We start from the raw sequence: 18,616 nt of genomic DNA, 5'->3' as shown, positions 1-18,616 counted from the left end.
GAGCAATGCCCAACCAAATGAGCCAGTCAGGACCAGGGTTTTATTTTAGTTGTTCTGTTGTCCCAGGATGCAGTTAGGAACTTGGAATAATTTCATTCTTTTGAAGCTTGCTTTTAAGTTTTTCAAGATGTACCCAGACAGCCATTAGCCTAGGCATAATTTGACCTCTCTACTGAGTCAATGCCCTTCTGAGAACTCAGTCTGCTGACCCCTGTATCAGGAGGTCTTTCCACAATGGCTAGTGGGAACACAAATTGTTCCTGGCCCCGTATGAGTTCTGGGATTGATCTGCCCCAGTGATTCTCCTGGGCCTCAGTAATTTTGTAATACATGTACACAGATCAGTGCTCAGCTGAAGACTTGTTGGGACCCCACTGCTGATCTGAGCTCCAGAGCTCATACTCTTTCTCTCTCTCTCTCATTCTCTCTCTCTCTCCCCCCCCGCCCCCCCCCCACTCCTTTCCCCTCTAAGACCACCATGTTTTCTTTGGGTTCACCTCCTCTGTGAAGGCAGTGAGCCGGAGCACTGAAGACTCACTTTATTGGTTTCTCTCTCAGGAATAAGGCTGGTGCTGTCTGTTGTCCAATGTCTGGAAACTTGTTTTGTATATTTTGCCAAGTTTTGAAGGTAGAAGGTCAATCAAGTTCCTGTGATGGCCCAAAACATGTAAAAACTTAATCTTCATTCATTTATCAAACATTTCCTGAATACCTACTGTGTACGAAGAACTGTGCCAGGTTCTGGGGATACCACAGAATGGCAGGGAGGAACAGCAATAATTGAATAATAAATCAAGTAAACAAGCAGTATGAACCATGACAGGTGACCGGAGAGAAAGCAGAGTGCTACAGACTCATATAACAGGGAGACCCAATTTAGTCTGTGCATCAGGAAAAGTTTCCCAAGATAACGAACATTTTAACTAAGATTTGGGAAATAAGATTTGGTGCCTATGTTGTAGAGGGTGAGAAGACTACTAAGGAGAACAGCATATGCAAAAGGCCTGCGGCAAGACTGGACCATTAGAGATCAAGTCCAGCCCTTAGATTTCTCAGTGAAGACTAAAAGGCTTGGAGTGCATGCCTCTTCCTTACTGTGTAAGTGGCAAGGCAGGGCTGGAATCCAGAACCCCTATCTCCATGTCCAGTGTTCTCTCCATTTCATTATGTTGCTAAGCAAATGTAGGGAACATCAGAACATTTTATATAATGACATTTTCATTTTATTTTCCATGATATATTTTAGGCAATACATAATTTTGTAATATACTTTCATTTAAAAATAATTATGGCCAAAATGTCAATCAAAATATATTTTTAATTGCCTATAATTAATGCATTTACAAGATATATGCTGCAAAGTATAAATTAATGAACAAGAGAGCAAAGGACCAAAAGGCATGAACATTCACACATTCAGCAGCTGAAGTAGCATCATACTGGCCCCGGGCATTCACACAGCTTCCTACGCAGCGGAATCACACTCAGGAGATCCATGCTCAGCAGTGTGAGTTCTTAGTGCTTTCAGACCTTCTGAGAAATGCATCCATTGCCCCATTCCAAGCTAAATTGGCATAATAAATGTCAACTAAAAATCCTTTAAGATTTTAAATGCCAAAACTCAAGTGAAACTATGTATGGACTCACATAGGACTGCCCCATGTGACGTCTCTCCTACTAGAAACACGGTGTATTTCCAGCTACCAGGGGTGCCATATCCGGTGACATGGACACACAGCATAGTTGCACTTGCATAGAACGGAAAGTCATTTTTCCAGCTACCCCAGACACATCACTCTTCAATGGCTTATAAACGGTTATATGTTTTATATGTGAACAGATGTCTATTCTTATCAACAAATATAGAGAGCACCAGCTAAGTTCAGTAGTGAGCAAAGCAGAGAGGCCCCTCCCATTCATGAGAGAGGTCCTCCAAGATACCACCAGGAGTCCCTTTCCATCGCTGCTTCTGTCTGACATGACTCCTTTCTTTAAATATTACTTATGAGGCTTAAGAGACAATTACTCATCAAGTATAAATATGAAACAAGTTTTCTGTTAACTTCTGAACTTGGCAAAAACATTTTTTTATGTCCTATGTAGAGCTCATTAATATAGGTGTCAAAAAATTTTTCATTTAAGTAGCCCAAGCTGCCAAGTCTTTAATGTCATCGTCCTCTTCTTCTGCCCTCCTGGAAGATGCTGGAACATAAAATGTATAAAAATGTAATTGGTGACATTCACACTTTAGCATAAAAAAAACAGGTCAAATTATGTCTATTAAGGTGGATTAGGGGAGACCCCAAAAGACAGAATTATCTTCTGGAGGGTGGGTCCCTTATGGTACAGGCTTCCCCCACTAGGTGAGTGTTCTAGGAAACCATCTGTATCAGTGTACCAGCTGGTGTTGTTATGAGAGGCTGCATTCAGCTACAGTGAGTTTTTTTTGAAGACTCTTTCAACATGTTTGCACATTTCATGGTGGGTGATTTACGAGCACACCTGCCCACGCTGCACTGAGTGTTTAGCAGTCTTTGACTAAAAACAGCATGACTCCCATGCCCCACCCCCTCTATTCACCCGATCTCGCCCTGTGTGACTTTTCTTTTGTTTCCCAAGATGAAAAAGGTCCTCAAGGGAAATGTTTTGCCAACACGGAAGAGGTAAACAAAAAATGGCAGAAGGCATAAAAATCAAACATTTCAAAAATTGTTTGAGCAGTGGAGAAAATGTCTCAAAAGGTGTATTGCATCAAATGGAGAGTACTTTGAAGGTCACTGAAGGTTAAACATGTAAGAACAGTGACATCTCTACCTAAGACACAGAGGCAAACAAACACAGAATCCTGTCAAGATGAGGATATAGAGAAGTATGCCCCCCAAAAGGGAACAAATCAAGCTTCCAGTGGGAGAACTAAGCAATGAGGAGATCGTCAACCTAACAGATGCAGAGTTCAAAACACTGGTGATAAAGATGCTCACAGGCTTGACAGATATGCTTAAGTATGGCAAATGCATAAGGGAAAAAGTGAAAGCTATGCTAAAAGAAACGAAGGAAAATCCAAACAAAACCAATGGCGAAGGGAAGAAAACCGGGGTTCAAATCAATGATTTGGAACACAAGAAAGAATAAAAGAGTCAACCACTACAGAATGAGGAAACAAGAATTGAAAAAAATGAGGAGAGGCTTAGGAACCTCTGGGACAACTTTAAACATGACAACATCCAAACCATAGGGGTGCCAGAAGGAGAAGAGGAAGAGGAAGAAATTGAAAACATATGTGAGAAAATAATGAAAGAAAACTTCCCTAATTTGGAAAAGGAAATAGACACACAAGTCCAGGAAGCACAGAGAATCCCAAACAAGCTAGACCCAGAAAGGACCACACCAAGACACATCATAATTAAAATGCCAAAGGTGAAAGATAAAGAGAGAATCTTAAAAGTAGCAAGAGAAAAGCAAAGAGTTACCTACAAAGGGGTGCCTATAAAACCATCAGCTAATTTCTCAAAAAGAACTTTGCAGGCAAGAAGGGACTGGAAAGAAGTATTCAAGATGATGAAAAGCAAGGACTTACAACCTCGATTACCCTATCTAGCAAAGCTATCATTTAGAATGGAAGGGCAGATGAAGTGCTTCCCAGACAAGGTAAAGCTAAAGGAGTTCATAATCACCAAGTTATTATTATATGAAATGTCAAAGAGACTTACTTAAGAAAAAGATCAAAATTATGAACATTAAAATGACAACAAACTCACAACTATCAACAATTGAATCTAAAAAATAAAAACAAAATCCAACTAAGCAAACCAGAATAGGAACAGAATCATAGGTATGGAAATCATGTGCAAGGTTATCAGCTGGGAGGGGGAAGGGGGAGAAATAGGGAAATGGTGCAGGGATTAAGAAGCATAATTGTTTTGTACAAAATAGACAGGGGGAAGTTAAGAATAATATGGGAAAGGGTGAAGCCAAAGAACTTATATGCATGACCCATGGACATGAACTAAGGAGGGTGGGATTGCTGGAGGGAAGGGGTGTACTGAGCAGAGGGGAGCGAAGGGAAGAAAAAATTGTGATTACTGTAACAATATAATCAACAAAATATAAAAAACAAAAAACAAAAAACAACCATGTAAGAACAAATACACAATTATTATCAGTAAATTCCATTGGAGGGGGATTGTATATTTATGGAATAAAAATCAGTCCTAACAGGGATATAGATGAGGCTATTATTGTAGGCAATTGTGTAAGCACAGGTAGTGGAAGTGAGGACACACCTGTTTGGGACTTCTGTGCAGTAGACGACATGCCCCGCATTCTACCTGGCATTCTGTCTGGCTGCACTGGGAGGGAGGAAGAAGGTACATCTGGAAGTCGGATATTAGTCATCTTCTTATTTAATTCTTCTTGCTCCAATTCTTTCAATTCTGCCATCAACTCATCCTGATCACAGGAGAAAGAAAGAATTATGGAGTTAGCATTACAAGCAGTAGGTTTCCTCAAACACAATAACAAGAACATCTGCTACCCAATTGATATGTGAGAACCCAGTCAAATGGAATATTTATGTTAAGACTAAGTCTTTTTTGCAACACTGAGCAATGATTAAAAAATGAATATTTGGGGTTGTGCAAATTTGTCATAGCTAATCTTATAAATACTTGACTAAACAGTTATTCAAGTCATTTGTGCTAGCTGAATAGAAAACCTGCACAGTTTTCAGGAAATTTACACTTTGCATGTCCTTTTTCCAAATGTATCTTTTCTTTTCTACTGTTAAAAATTAAGAATCTGTTAAATCTTAACTGGAGGAAATATCTTTATTTGGGTTATTGTTATTAAAAATAAGTAACAAATATAGCAAAAAATTGTAATGTATGGAAAGTAAAAAGAATCAAAGATACTATGATTTCTCTGTTATATTACCCAAGCCGATATGTGTTTGGGTTAATTAAACTTCAATCCAAGGTAGGTACACTGTATTTCATTCTTTTAGCAATAGTCTCAAAGGGTCTAGTTTAATCCTAAGTGACTCTCTATCCCAAGAACCTTAGAGATACAAAACTAGTTGGAGACTTTAAGAGTGTAAGTCACCTTGTGAGAGACAGAGGATGACTGGTAGTCCAGATCTACCTGGTTCCATGGATCCTCAGGTAGAATTCAACCCCTTAGAGAGGTTAGGAGTCTAAACTAAATTTGTCATTGTTAGAATTCTGAGGTTTTCTCCATTACAAATGACTTAAGACTCTCTTATATTTGATCAAGGAACATCTTCATCTATTCATTCATGATTAAACAAATTGATAGAGAATTCACTCCTGGCCAAGTACTGAACTCAAACCAGGAATGCAAAGTTCAACCAACAGTTCCTACCTTAAACAGTTCCCTTATGTGGGAAAAAGACACATAAACAAACAGTTATCCTATATTAAAACGAGAGTAATTATACTAAGGACCATGAGAGGATATACTTAAGCCAACCACAACATTTCATCAAGTTTAGTGTATCTCAGGCAACAAATAGAATGATTGTCTGACCACTGTTCTGTCTACCTTATGAAAAGAAAAAAAAAAACAACATTGAAGTACATGTGAAATAGTGTGGTTAGTGTAGTTGTGTGCTCTATGGTTGTCCACAGGCTGTATGAATGGAGTGCCTGCAGAATGAATACAGTAGTCCCTCTCTATATCATGGTTTACTTATCACAGCCTAACTGTATCATGGGATTTTAAAAAATATTATATTTAATTATTTGTCGTGGATTTTTTGCTATATTGTGGGATTTTGCGGTACTGTATACGTATGTTGTTAAAGTTACGTAGGTTTAAGAGTGTAGAATATGCTTAAGAACATAAGTAGTGTTTATAAAAGTGTGGAAAAGGTTAATAAGACAGTGGGAAAGGTTAATGAGGGACTGGGAACAGTTTATAAGTGTGTGGGAATGGTTTATAAAGCCTTAAAATATATATAAATATAAAATACATGTAAGGTTCCTACTTCGCGGATTTTCACCTATCATGGGGCATCTAGAACGTAATACCCACCATAAGTGAGGGAATGCTGTACTCTGATGTCCTACTTCTGCTCACAAAACAATCAAGAACAAATGCAGCAAATGTAGTAATAGCAGAACACACTATGCTATACTGAGCATGCACCCAGAATTACCTAGAGTGTGTGGTAGTTATCAAAAGCACCAAAAAGATATTGATTTTTTTTAGCAAACAGGATGACAGAATAAGCTTCTACTCACTCATTTTCAGACTCCAGTAACAACCACTTATTCATTCATTGATAAAAGGATTTTAGAATTTAAGAAATTTTAGAGATAAGCCAGTGAGACAGTAATTTTCATTTTAAAGGTGAGAAAACAAAGGGTGAGAAAAGTAAAGGGACTTACACAAAGTTTAGTAATAAAAATAAGAGCTCAAATGTCATAAGCCTGGAGACTATGATGCAAAAATCCACACAGCACAAATTTAGGTTTCATAGGCCACATATGGTCTCTGTCACAGTCTTCTCGGTTGCTGCTATTGGTGGTGGTGGTGTTTTCTACAATCCTTTAAACATGTAAAAACCATTCTTGGGGGAAGGAAAATAAAATGGAGTTAAAAGAGCTTCTTCAACAAATGGTGTTGGGAGAACTGGACAGGGACATGCAAAAAAATGAAACTAGACCACCAACTTACACCACACACCAGAATTAACTCAATATGGATCAAATACTTAAATGTAAGCCATGGCATCATAAAAACCCTAGAGGAAAACATAGGCAGGAAAATTGTAGATATCCCATGTAACAATATCTTCACAGATACATCTCCTAAGGCAAGAGAAATAAAGGAAAAAATAAATAAATGGGATTACATCAAACTAAAGAGTTTCTGCTCAGCAAAAGAAAACATCAGCAAGATGAAAAGGAAACCAACCATATGGGAAAACATATTTGCCAATGATACTTCAGACAAGGAATTGATCTCCAAAATATTTAAAGAACTCATACGACTCAACACCAAGAAGACAGACAACCCAATTAAAAAAATGGGCAAATGATCTGAACAAACACTTCTCCAAAGAGGACATACAGAGGGTCCATAGACATATGAAAGAATGCTCAACATCACTAGTCACCAGAGAGGTGCAAATAAAAACCACAATGAGATACCACTTTACACCAGTCAGAATGGCCATCATCAACAAATCAAGAAACAATATGTGCTGGTGAGGATGTGGAGAAAAGAGAACCCTGGTGCACTGCTGATAGGAGTGCAGACTGGTGCAGCCACTATAGAAAACAGTGTGGAATTTCCTCAAAAAACTAAAAATGGAACTGCCTTTGGAACCAGCGATTTCATTTCTAGGATTATACCCGAAGAATCCTAAAACACCAATTCAAAAGAACCTATGCACCCCTATGTTCACAGCAGCACTATTTACAATAGCCAAATGCTGGAACCAACCTAAGTGGCCATCTGTAGATGAGTGGATCAAAAAACTGTGGTACATTTACACAATGGAGTACTATGTAGCAGAAAGAAAGAAGGAACTCCTGCCATTTGCAACAACATGGATGGAACTAGACAGAATTATGCTTAGCAAAATAATCCAGGCAATGAAAGAAAAATAACTTATGCTATCACCTATTACAGGAGACTAATGAACAACACAAACAAATGAGCAAAATTGAACCAGAGGTATGTAAACAAGGAGTAGACTAACAGTGACAAGGGGGAAAGGGGAAGGGAGAGAATGGGGTAAAAAGGGGAAGTGTCTAGTCAAAGAACATGTATAAATGACCCATGGACATGGACAACTGGGTGGGGACTGACTCTGGGAGAAGGGGTGGGCAGGGTGTGGAGAAGCAATAGGGAAAAGGTGGGACAACTATAATAAAAAAACAAACAAAAATTTTTAGTGGGGGCAAAAACTGAAAGCAAAATAAATTAATAAATGAACCAGTAACCTCCCTCCCCATTAAAAAAAAAAAAACAAAAACAAAAAAAAAGCACCTCAGACGTAGGACGGTGAACAAAAGAAAATGTAAAGTATGGAAAAGCAATCTTAGTGAATATTAGAATGACAAGGATTTTCCTTTACATTGTATATTATTCTCCCTACCTGATCCCTCCAGAATTTGGCATTCTGAATAAGTAAGCAATGACATAAGGTTCTTTGCATAGAACTAATAAGACCAGTTGTTAACAGAGCTTTTGTTAACCATGACTTTGACTGGAATGTCATGTCTAAAGCCCTGAGGAACTGGGATTGACTTTCGAATGTAATAAAAGCCCACAAGAAAAATGGCCTGGTACCTTGGTTGGTTGTGTGGTTCATGGAAATCTTTCCAGGGAAGGAATGAAGGTTGCTTTCCTGAAAGATGGCTAGAAGGGGCCTTAAAGCACAATTAAAAACCTGAAGGACATGGAAAAGACACATGTTTATAGGCAAGGCTGAATGGCAGGTATGTGGCTCAGCTTCTGTGCCCTGAAGGGCAGACTGAAAGTCACCCTAAAGGTTCCTTGTGTAGGTTCCAGCAAAGCAGACTTAAAAATGATATGTGATCATTTGCTGTTCTTGTCGTGTTTATGCAAATGAACAGGATAAATTAAAACTGGACTTAAAGCAGTCCCTTTAATGACAAGGAGGGTAATCTTAAAGGAAAAAAATCTCAACTCAAGGAAAACCACAATGCTCATTGGTAGAGTATAAAGTTGTGCAGCTAACTGTCTTTAAAGTTTATTTTCATTTAAAGTTTGTTTTAATTTGAAAGTTAAACTAGATCTGTGACATTATCAAAGATGCTAATTTACGGGCAAGAAGAATGTCAAATACCTTTCCAATAAGAGAGTCTTGCAGATATAGAGACTGGTTTGTGGGTTATGTTGCGTAAATTAACATGTGTGTTCTGTTTTCATAGGGCATAAGCCTATGATCTCATTACCTAAGTGATTGTCTGTATGTATAGGCCTCACTTAATCCTGTCTGCATCGCTGCCTTCTGGCTGAACTAAGTGGCTGGGTTGGTGAAGCATGAGGTGGTCTGTGGGCTTCACTTTAAAACTGGTTTCTCTTTTCTATCCTGGAGGCTTGGATAGAAAGGGCCCAGAGGTCTGAGAGGGGAGAAAGCTAAAATATTCCCCTCAGCCCAAACTAAGTATAGTGGACAAAAGGATTTTGGACAAGTGCGACGTGCTTTGCACACCTTCCTCCAAAGAACCTTTTTTTCCCCCTAATGTGGGACATTGAAAAGTTAATCCCTGCCTTTTGTCACCTCATGGTTATGGATTGAATGATGCCTTTTAATCCTGTTGCCAAATCTGTTGCCCCCAGAATACAACAAGGATGCTAGCCTGTTAAACCAAGCATGCCATGGTCTGGAGACAGCCAACTGACCTGGAGTCTGCAAGATCCTTCCCCGTGTGGGAAGGACACCCTCCCCTCCACATCCCCACTCTTATTAGGGATTCCTGAACCCAAGGGTAGGTAGGACAATGACCATGTCCAGCTTGAAGTAGCTAGAGGAGCATGAGACCTTCAACCATTGTCTTTTATAGAATTATAAGGGGTCTTAAGTCTGAGAGGGGGGAATTGTTATTTTTTTGTTGTTATACAAAATTAATTAATTAGTTTTTTAAAAGAGAAGAATATAGGAAAGGGTGAAGCCAAAGAACTTTTATGCATGACCCATGGACATGAACTAGAGGGTGTTGGATTGCTGGGGGAAGGTGTGTACTGGGAGGAGGGGAGCAAAGGGGGGGGAATTGGAACTATTTTAATGACATAATCAATAAAATACACACACACAAATCCTTGGATCACAGGTCAAACAAAAACAGGCTAGGGGAAGGATCTGGCCTGAAAGCTGAGCTACACCATTTTAAAAAGTTGACACCCATTCTCATTTTCTAGGGTTCTGTGGAACCACACCTTCCTCATTAGATGTTTTGTTTTTAATACCAGGAAGATGTAGGAAGTCAGAGTCTTCACCGTATTACTGAGAACTGGAAAAGTTTCTAAAGCTGTACCGGTTGAAGAGAATAATTGAAATTCACAGCACAGACACCACCATTCTAAAGATAGTCTGTCTTATCGGACTGATGAATCCAAATGGAATGTGTATGCTAATAATGCCCATCCACATTTGTTTTGTTTCATAGGCTGAGTAATGAATAGAGGCAGCCTAACCTCTAATTTAACAACCACAGAGCATGATACGTCTGTTCCTTGCAGAGTGACAGTCTGTTTTGTTTTGCCCAGATGTGCAAGCATGCTATTCCTCCTTGTAATGGGCTATTTAGGCTTCCACCATTAAAAGTCCCTAACTTTACATAATCATAGGCTGCTTTTCCTTAATAGCTAGAAACTTAATTAGGAGGCTGTTTGCCAAACTGTATTAATCTTTCCTTTAAGTCAGAGATACCAACACTTCATTTCCCTCTTAAGTATGTTCCTAGCAAGTATCATTTATTCTTTGATGGTACTTAAGGAAATACCAAGGAGCCCTTTATTGTCGATGGTGGGAAGCTGTCCTTTTCAGCCGCCGTAACACTCCAGTCTTCATACCACATTACCCACCTCATCAAAGTCATCGCCAAATCCAATCCGCTGACAAAATGCTTCTGAGATTTCTTGGGCAACATCTTGTTGCTCTGTGATCTCTTGCATCAAATCATCTATTTTGTTCAGATCCCTAGGAAATATTTTGTTAAAATATTTTAGAATTTTACTTTAAAATTATGAATTTAGATATACTCCCATGTGAAAGAATGAATCAATTTAATACAAACTCTTAGTTATTTCTGTAGGGTAACAAAAATTCCAGATGATAATATTCACCAACTTTAAAAATAACTTACATTTTAAGAAAAGAATAATCTTGTACAGGTGCCTGCATTTTAAATATTAAAGAACTGCTACATTTGGAAGTCGCTAAAGAACAAATTATCTTATAATTTATAATATTTGTAGACCTACTTTAAAATTTTGTCTGTTAGAGCATATGTAAATTTTAAGTATATGCTACTATATATCGACTCTGCAGGGAGTGGTGCTGTGGACCCCTGAGGACCGTCGTCGTTGTCGTCGGCAGCCGTCCGTCTCGAGAGACAATGGCGTAGCTTCTTGAGAGTCTATCTGCACCGCCGAGAATGGCTGTGCAGTCCGACTCGGGAGTGACAATCCCTGCCACACTTGTTACAGGTGAAGGCAGATGGCGGTTATTGCTGCTGTTGACGCTGCTTCCGCCTCGATCTTTTCTGGACCGCCTCCTCGTTGCGCGCAGCCTCTGCGCGTGACGTACCTTGCCTGACCGCGAGCCTCCAGGCTAGGCGGTCGTCTGCTTGAACTTCCCATGTGTTGAGATTGATGGAGCATTGTGTCATGTCCTTTTTGCAGATGTCTTTGAACCGCAGTTTTGGGCGCCCTGTCATCCTCTTGCCTTCTGCTAGCTCGCCGTAGAGGAGGTCTTTGGGGATACGGCCTGCATCCATTCTTTTGACATGGCCGAGCCACCTGAGGCGTCTCTCGCTAAGAACTGCATGCAAACTGCTCATATTGGCTCGCTTCAGCACCTCGGTGTTGGGGACCTTATCCTGCCAGGCGACATGCAGGACGCGTCGCAGGCACCTCATGTGGAAGCTGTTGAGTTTCCTTTCGTGCCTTGCGTAGGTGGTCCACGTCTCACTGCCATAGAGGAGAGTGCTGAGTACGCAGGCTTGGTAGATGCGCAGTCTGGTTTTCTCAGTGAGGCTGGAATTGTTCCACGCTCGCCGGTTCAGTCTGGCCATAACTGTGGCTGCCCTGGCGATTCTCCGGTTGACCTCCAAGTCGACTGACAGAGAGCTCGAGATGGTGGACCCGAGGTAAGTGAAGTCGTTGACAACCTCCAGGGTGTACCCCTCGATGGTGATGCATGGGGGAGTCCCCGTGCCTTGAGCCATAACATTTGTCTTCGTCAGGCTGATGGCTAGTCCGAACTCCTTGCATGCGTGGGAAAGGCAAGTGACTAGCTGCTGGAGTCCCTCTTCGGAGTGTGATGTCAAAGCTGCGTCGTCGGCGAAGAGCATCTCACGGATGAGCACCTCTTTGACTTTGTTCTTGGCTCATAGACGGGCCAGGTTGTAGAGCTTGCCATCGGATCTGGTGTGAATGAAGACACCCTCGCTGCAGTCCTTAAAGGCGTATTGGAGGAGCATGGAGAAGAAGATTCCCAACAGCGTAGGCGCGAGGACGCAGCCCTGCTTTACTCCGCTGCTGACTGGGAAGGCCTCAGAGGTTGCGCCGTTGTAGGACACCGTGCTGTGCATGTTGTCGTGAAAGGACATGACCACAGCAAGCAGATGTGGTGGACAGCCAATCTTCCGTAGCAAGCTGAAGAGACCGCTTCGACTGACCAGATCAAACGCCTTCGTGAGGTCGATAAAGGCGAGGTAGAGTGGTTTATGCTGCTCGTGACACTTCTCCTGCAGCTGGCGTAGGGAGAAGATCATGTCCACTGTTGAACGGCCAGCTCTGAAGCCACACTGGGACTCTGGGTAGACGCGGGAAGCAAGGGTCTGCAGGCGGGCAAGAGCGACCCGGGCGAATACTTTGCCGACGACACTGAGGAGAGAGATGCCCCGGTAGTTGTTGCAGTCGCTGCGGTCTCCTTTGTTCTTGTACATGGTGATAATGTTGGCATCTCTCATATCCTGGGGGATGTAACCCTCCTTCCAGCAGCGACAGAGTAGATGGTGGAGCGGCTGTAGCAGGACTGGTTTCCCACTCTTTAGGATTTCTGGAGGGATTCCGTCGCTTCCTGGTGCTTTCCCGCAAGCGAGGCGGTCGATGGCTTTGCTGAGCTCTGCCGCAGTAGGTGGGGTGTCTAGCTCCTCCATGACTGGTAGGTCTGGGATGGCGTTAAGAGCAGTGTCTGTTACGGTGTTCTTCGTTGCGTACAGCTCGAGGTAGTGCTCGGTCCACCACCGCATTTGCTGTTCCTGGTCAGTGATGACCTCACCTGACTGGTTTGGCTCAGTGGATTGAGCGTCGGCCTGCGAGCTAAGTGTCGCTGGTTCGATCTTCCAGTCGGGGCACATCAGAGAAGGAAAACTCTGACTCCAAAAAACCTCTGCTGCCTTGCGGCATACCTCTTCAGGGGAAGGGCTAAGGGAGTAAACCCCGACAGAAAATCCGGAGCCGGAGTCCCTAAGGCGGTTTGACGTTGTAGTCAACACCGGCAACTCCTGCGGCGCACCTGAAGCCAAGCTGTATTGACTCCGTCTTTCCCTTGGGCCCTTCAGCTGCGAAGAGAGGGGGGGTCTGCTGCATGGGCAACAGCAGACCCTCCATATCACCCTGCCCAGGCTCTGTAGCTTCAGCTTCACTGGAGAGGACACTCCAGCGTCATCGCAAGATGTCGATTCAACACGGGAGGAGACAGATACCGTGTCACTCCCGAGTCGGACTGCACAGCCATTCTCGGCGGTGCAGATAGACTCTTAAGAAGCTACACCATCGTCTCTCGAGACGGACGGCTGCTGACGATGACGATGACGATGACCTCACCTGTCTTGGACTTAAGGGGGGCGATCTTGGAGGGGATTGGGCCTGTTGCCTTCTTGATACCCTCATACATTCCTCGTGCGTTGCCTATATCGGCGGCTTCCTGAATGCTTCTGCACAGGTTTAGCCAATAGGTGTTGGCACAGTGGCGGGCGGTCTTCTGGACTTTGTTCCTGGCAGCCCGTAGAGCTTGAAGTGTACTGGGAGTGGGCGTGGCCTTGTAAGCCAGTAGGGCCTTCCTCTTAGCCTCGATCACGGGTTCCATTTCTTCCCAGTGAGCCTCGTACCAGTCAGCGTTCTTCCGCTCTTTCTTCCCGTAAGCAATAATGGCGGAGTTGTATATGGCGTCGCGGAGACGTGGCCAATTGGATTCGATAATGTCATCTGCCGCCACTCCCTCGCCGAGTGCATCTTCCATCTTGTTGATGAATTGCTGGGTCTTAACTGGGTTGCTGGCACAACTGGTGTTGATGCGTGGGCGACCCTTCATCTTGGAGTGGTGCAACCTCTTCGGCATTATGCGCACCTTGCTTACCACGAGGGCATGGTCCGTGTCGCAGTCTGCACTGTGGTAGCTGCGGGTGAGGAGGGTGCTGCCAATATCCGTTCTTCTGGTGATGACGAGGTCAAGCTGGTGCCAATGGCGGGAGCGGGGGTGCCTCCATGACACCTGGTGGATCTCTTTGCACTTGAAGAATGTGTTTGTCACGCACAGGCCGTGGTGACACGAAAGCTCAAGCAGTCGCTGACCATTCTCATTGATCTTTCCTCTCCCAAAGTTTCCAAGGCAGGTGGGCCAGGCCATGTGGTCGGCTCCTACTCTTGCGTTGAAGTCTCCAAGGAGATAGAGAGCGTTACTTCTGGGGATCTTGGATAACGCTTCGTCCAGTGCATGGTAGAACTGTTCTTTCTCTTCGATGGTGGCGCAGAGGGTTGGGGCGTACGCGCTAAGAATGCTGACTGGGCCGAAAGTTGTTGACAATCGGAGGGTAAGTAATCTCTCTGTGCCTCCTGTGGGTGGCTCTATGGAGTTAACAAGCGTGTTCTTCACAGTGAACCCAACACCGTGCTGTCTTGGTTGGTCCGGAGACTTCCCTTGCCAGTAGAAGGTGTAGTTGGTTTCTCTGATAGTTCCGTTGTCGGCCAACCGGGTCTCCTGTAGAGCCGCAATGTCGATGTTTAGTCGTGCCAGTTCCCTATCGATGACAGCGGTTTTCCTGGCACCCTTGATCCACAGAAGGTCTGCAGTAAGTCCGGGGCACATGGTCCTGATGTTCCAGCTAGCGAGGCGAAGAGCCGGAGGCTTCTTTCTTGTTGTTTGCTTGGAATTAACTGGTGTGGGTGTTTTGTGGCCCACTTTTCGAGAGGCGCCTCTCTGATCCCCACGCACCCAGTGGGGCAGGCGAGCCATGGCGAGACGGCACCTAATTGGCTGGGGCTGCCCAGCTTGAGGCGGGCGGTAGCTGTCCAGTGAGGTGCGATGACCTCTCCCACCGTCAGAGGAGACCCCTGGCGCTCGTTTCCTTCGCCAATCGGATGAGCTTATAACCGCTATCTGTCTCCTCCCGTGTTGAGTCGACATCTTGCGATGACGCTGGAGTGTCCTCTCCAGTGAAACTGAAGCTACAGAGCCTGGGCAGGGTGATATGGAGGGTCTGCTGTTGCCCATGCAGCAGACCCCCCCTCTCTTCGCAGCTGAAGGGTCCAAGGGAAAGACAAAGTCAATACAGCTTGGCTTCAGGTGCGCCGCAGGAGTTGCCGGTGTTGACTACAACGTCGAACCGCCTTAGGGACTCCGGCTCCGGATTTTCTGTCGGGGTTTACTCCCTTAGCCTTTCCCCTGAAGAGGTATGCCGCAAGGCAGCGGAGGTTTTTTGGAGTCAGAGTTTTCCTTCTCTGATTTTAGAGATGTCCTTCCTCTTTCCTCCTTTACAGGAGTAGAGATGGACCACCATGGCTAAAATAAGCTGAGGCAGCTTTCAGTAGCCACCACCTGACAGCAGCCTTTCATAGAAGCTGAGTTCTGGAACAAGAGAACTAGTTTCCAGAATGTCTAGTTACTCTGAGATCTTGACCGCCTGAGGGCCATCCCAGGCCTGCTGCTGTCCTGAGAGATGACAGATAAGGGAAGGATTAGGCCAAGGAAGCCCTCAGCAAAATCAGCAACTTTGACAAAAGGATCTGGTAGCCACTGGCTCAGGATGGACAGCTGCTTCGGAGATGGGTGCTTCTAGCATCTGAGCCCCACTGGCCCCTAACCACCAACCTAAGCTACCAGGGTGTGAATGACAGCATCTGGACTATGTCTCTAGACCCTTCCTCTGAGTCGCCCCTCCAACTCTGAAACTAGGCCAATCTGTTTGGATGCCAGGAAAGTGACAATTTTCCTCATTACCAGGCAACTTAAACACTGAAATTTTGATTCCTAATGAAATAAATCTTTTCAAAGTTTCCCAGAGTATATATGTGGAAAAAGCTGAAACTTTAACAATTTTCATGTAGTAATGAAAAAGAACACTTTACCATTCTCTTACCACCCCAATTCTTATATTTAAAACAAATATATAAGTAATTTATTGTTTTTAAAGGAGTATAGGAAAGGTGTAGTTAAAGTTTGGGCCTGGGGGTGAATTTTTCTCAAAAGGAACACAATGAGATGATGTTGCTAAACCACCTATGATTTTGTGATACATGTTAGTACCAGTTTATAGCAATGACAGAGGATTTTGACTCTGATAGTGAATGTAATGATCTTTCCAAAGTTGTCAAAATGATGGTGGATCATCAACAATTTTTGACAGCAAGAAAATGTTAGCAAAGATGTCTTCAGTGAGCCCAGCCTCCCTTCGGGTCCACCTGCCCCCTCCAGGGAACATTTCTGCATCACTCAGGTGTTCATTGCTCTTAATGCATGGTGGCTCTGACTTCAGATCCCAGTGTGAACATAAAGCAAATTGTCACCAGCCCCACTACCACTGTGAATACTGATTATTGATTGCTTACTTTGTACCAGGAACTAAGTGCATTATATCTGAATCTCAATGAATCTCACAATAACCACAAATACTATGATTATCTACAATTTACAGACAACAAACCTGAATACAGGTAAGGCGAAGTAATTTACCCAAGACAGTTGGCAGTGGAACTGAGATGATAACCTAGAAAATCTAACCCCCAAATCCGTGCCGTAACTATTATTATTCTACGTTGATGATTTTCCTGGAGTGGGTAGGATCAGAATCACCTGGGCAACTTGGTTAAAAACAGAAGGGCCCAGTCCTTGCCCTTCTTCAAAGAGCCTGGACATCCGTGTTCTCCTTAGTAGCTTGTTGGGTGATTTTGAATCCCACCAAAGTTTGGCAACCACTATTCTATAGTCTAACACACTCACAGATGCTAACATTTAAGCCTTTTAAAAATTGTATAATGAAAAGTTACAAATGGAGTGTCAGATAACTGTGAAGTGACTGGGAAACACCAAGGGCAAAATGAATGTCCTTCATGGTTGCATATTTTTTGTTTTGTTTTCTGCACTATAACTTTTAATCTTTCTCCGAGGGACCATTCCCATTCTGACATGTCAAAGAGCCTCAAAAGGACAAGCCCATTCCTGCTGAAATCATCATATGTCTCTCCCAACATTGAGGGCACTTACATACTTAGTGGTACAGAAGGCCACTTACATGTTTTCATGAACTGCCCTCATCGCCTTGGCTGCCAAGCCCATGTTCCTCAGCACCTCAGCATTGGTGTGTGAGTTCTCCAGGGCCTCTCTCTGAAACTCGATCGTGGACAGTGTGCCATCAATCTGAGTGAGCTGCTTCTCAAACCTCTTCTTTCTCTTCAGTGCCTGCAACGCAGCTAAATAAGGGAGAAGCCACATTTATAAGGAGAGAGTCTACTTACTAGAGAGACATTAGCTCAGCGCCAACCAGGGACTCTCAGCATTGTTGGCACCTACAGACAAATAGAAGACCAGATGGAACAGAGAAACTCCAGGATGAGAGCTGGCCCTTAAGTGCCTGTACCAAGTGCCACACCCTCAAACATTTTCAATGTTATTCTTCTCTTTCAAAGATCTGGCAAGTGTCAGATGAAAAGTACATTTCTACATTCCATAAAATATACCACAGAAATTGAATTTAAAAAACAAGACGTATAAAAATATGAATTTAAAAATGCAATAGAAAAACCTTCAGAAGAAGAAAGAACTTTAATAACTTTATTTTAGCCTTGCTTTCTCATATTAAAGACAAGTTAATCGAGAGCAGGAGAAGTTACATGAATTGCTCAAAGGTAAACAGTGAGTGACTGTTCGAAACCCAGGATGCCGAGCTGCATGTCTTGGTCTGAAATGATTATGAGATGGTCAATAAGGTTACATATTTCCATGAGCACCCACAAAATCAGCGCTGCTAGAGTCATATGCAAGGGTTAGCTGGTGAGAGAAGAGTGCTGCCTTCAGAAAAAATTGTATCTAAATACACAGCCATTAGCACTTGAACAAAATAACCTTATCAGCTTCACTCAGAAATCACAAAACTAACAGAGTTCTTTTGACTATGACACTTTGGAAAACATCCCAAAACAGGCCAAACTGTGAGTTGTGATAAGGCATTTGGAGAGAGTTCAGGAAAAGAGAAGCAGCAGAAAGTTACTATGAAGATAATTATATGAAATTGGCAAAAGAACTTGAATAGGTTAATGGTTTCAAAGTGACACATGTAAGTTACTGCAACAGATTTCTGAAAGAAAGCTCTTTTTTAACTCAGTTTTGGTCAATTTTTTCTTGTAATTCCAATAGGTTTGGTTTATTCCAATGCTTTTTGTTTGATGCATATAAACTCATAATCATTGTAGTTTCTTGTTCAGTTATACTGGTGATCAAATATGAAATTTTACTCTCTATCCCATTAATCCTTTTTGCCTTAAATTCCATTTTGTTTATATTTAAATTAACATTTTAGCTTTCTTTTTGTTACAATTTGCCTGTAATAATTTTATGGGGACTTGCATTTCAAGGGTGTTTTATAATTGCTCTTTTTTGGTACACTTATTATAGATA

At 42.8% G+C, this 18,616-nt stretch overlaps 1 protein-coding gene across 2 annotated transcripts in view; it reads right to left on the bottom strand.

The window, feature by feature from the left end:
• Nucleotides 1-452: 452 nt before the first annotated feature.
• Nucleotides 453-18,616, bottom strand: part of CHMP4C (charged multivesicular body protein 4C) — a 37,547-nt gene continuing 19,383 nt past the window's right edge. Inside the window, exons 2-5 of one of the 2 annotated variants that reach the window (XM_090282907.1) lie at nt 17,235-17,412; nt 10,582-10,696; nt 4,284-4,449; nt 453-648 (exon numbers count right to left, since the gene is read on the bottom strand). In XM_090282907.1, coding sequence (XP_090139033.1) covers nt 641-648; nt 4,284-4,449; nt 10,582-10,696; nt 17,235-17,412 — 467 coding nt within the window. In that variant the 3' untranslated portion in view covers nt 453-640. Of the gene's footprint in view, nt 649-1,200; nt 2,203-4,283; nt 4,450-10,581; nt 10,697-17,234; nt 17,413-18,616 lie in introns of those variants that run through there. The other variant, XM_090282906.1, reaches the window with a different exon arrangement.

The sequence above is a fragment of the Furipterus horrens genome, unplaced genomic scaffold (assembly GCF_987537825.1).
Source record: "Furipterus horrens unplaced genomic scaffold, mFurHor1.1.pri manual_scaffold_7, whole genome shotgun sequence".
Lineage (NCBI taxonomy): Eukaryota > Metazoa > Chordata > Mammalia > Chiroptera > Furipteridae > Furipterus > Furipterus horrens.
Note: the sequence above shows the minus strand (reverse complement) of the source record. Positions and strands in the feature narration are given on the sequence as shown.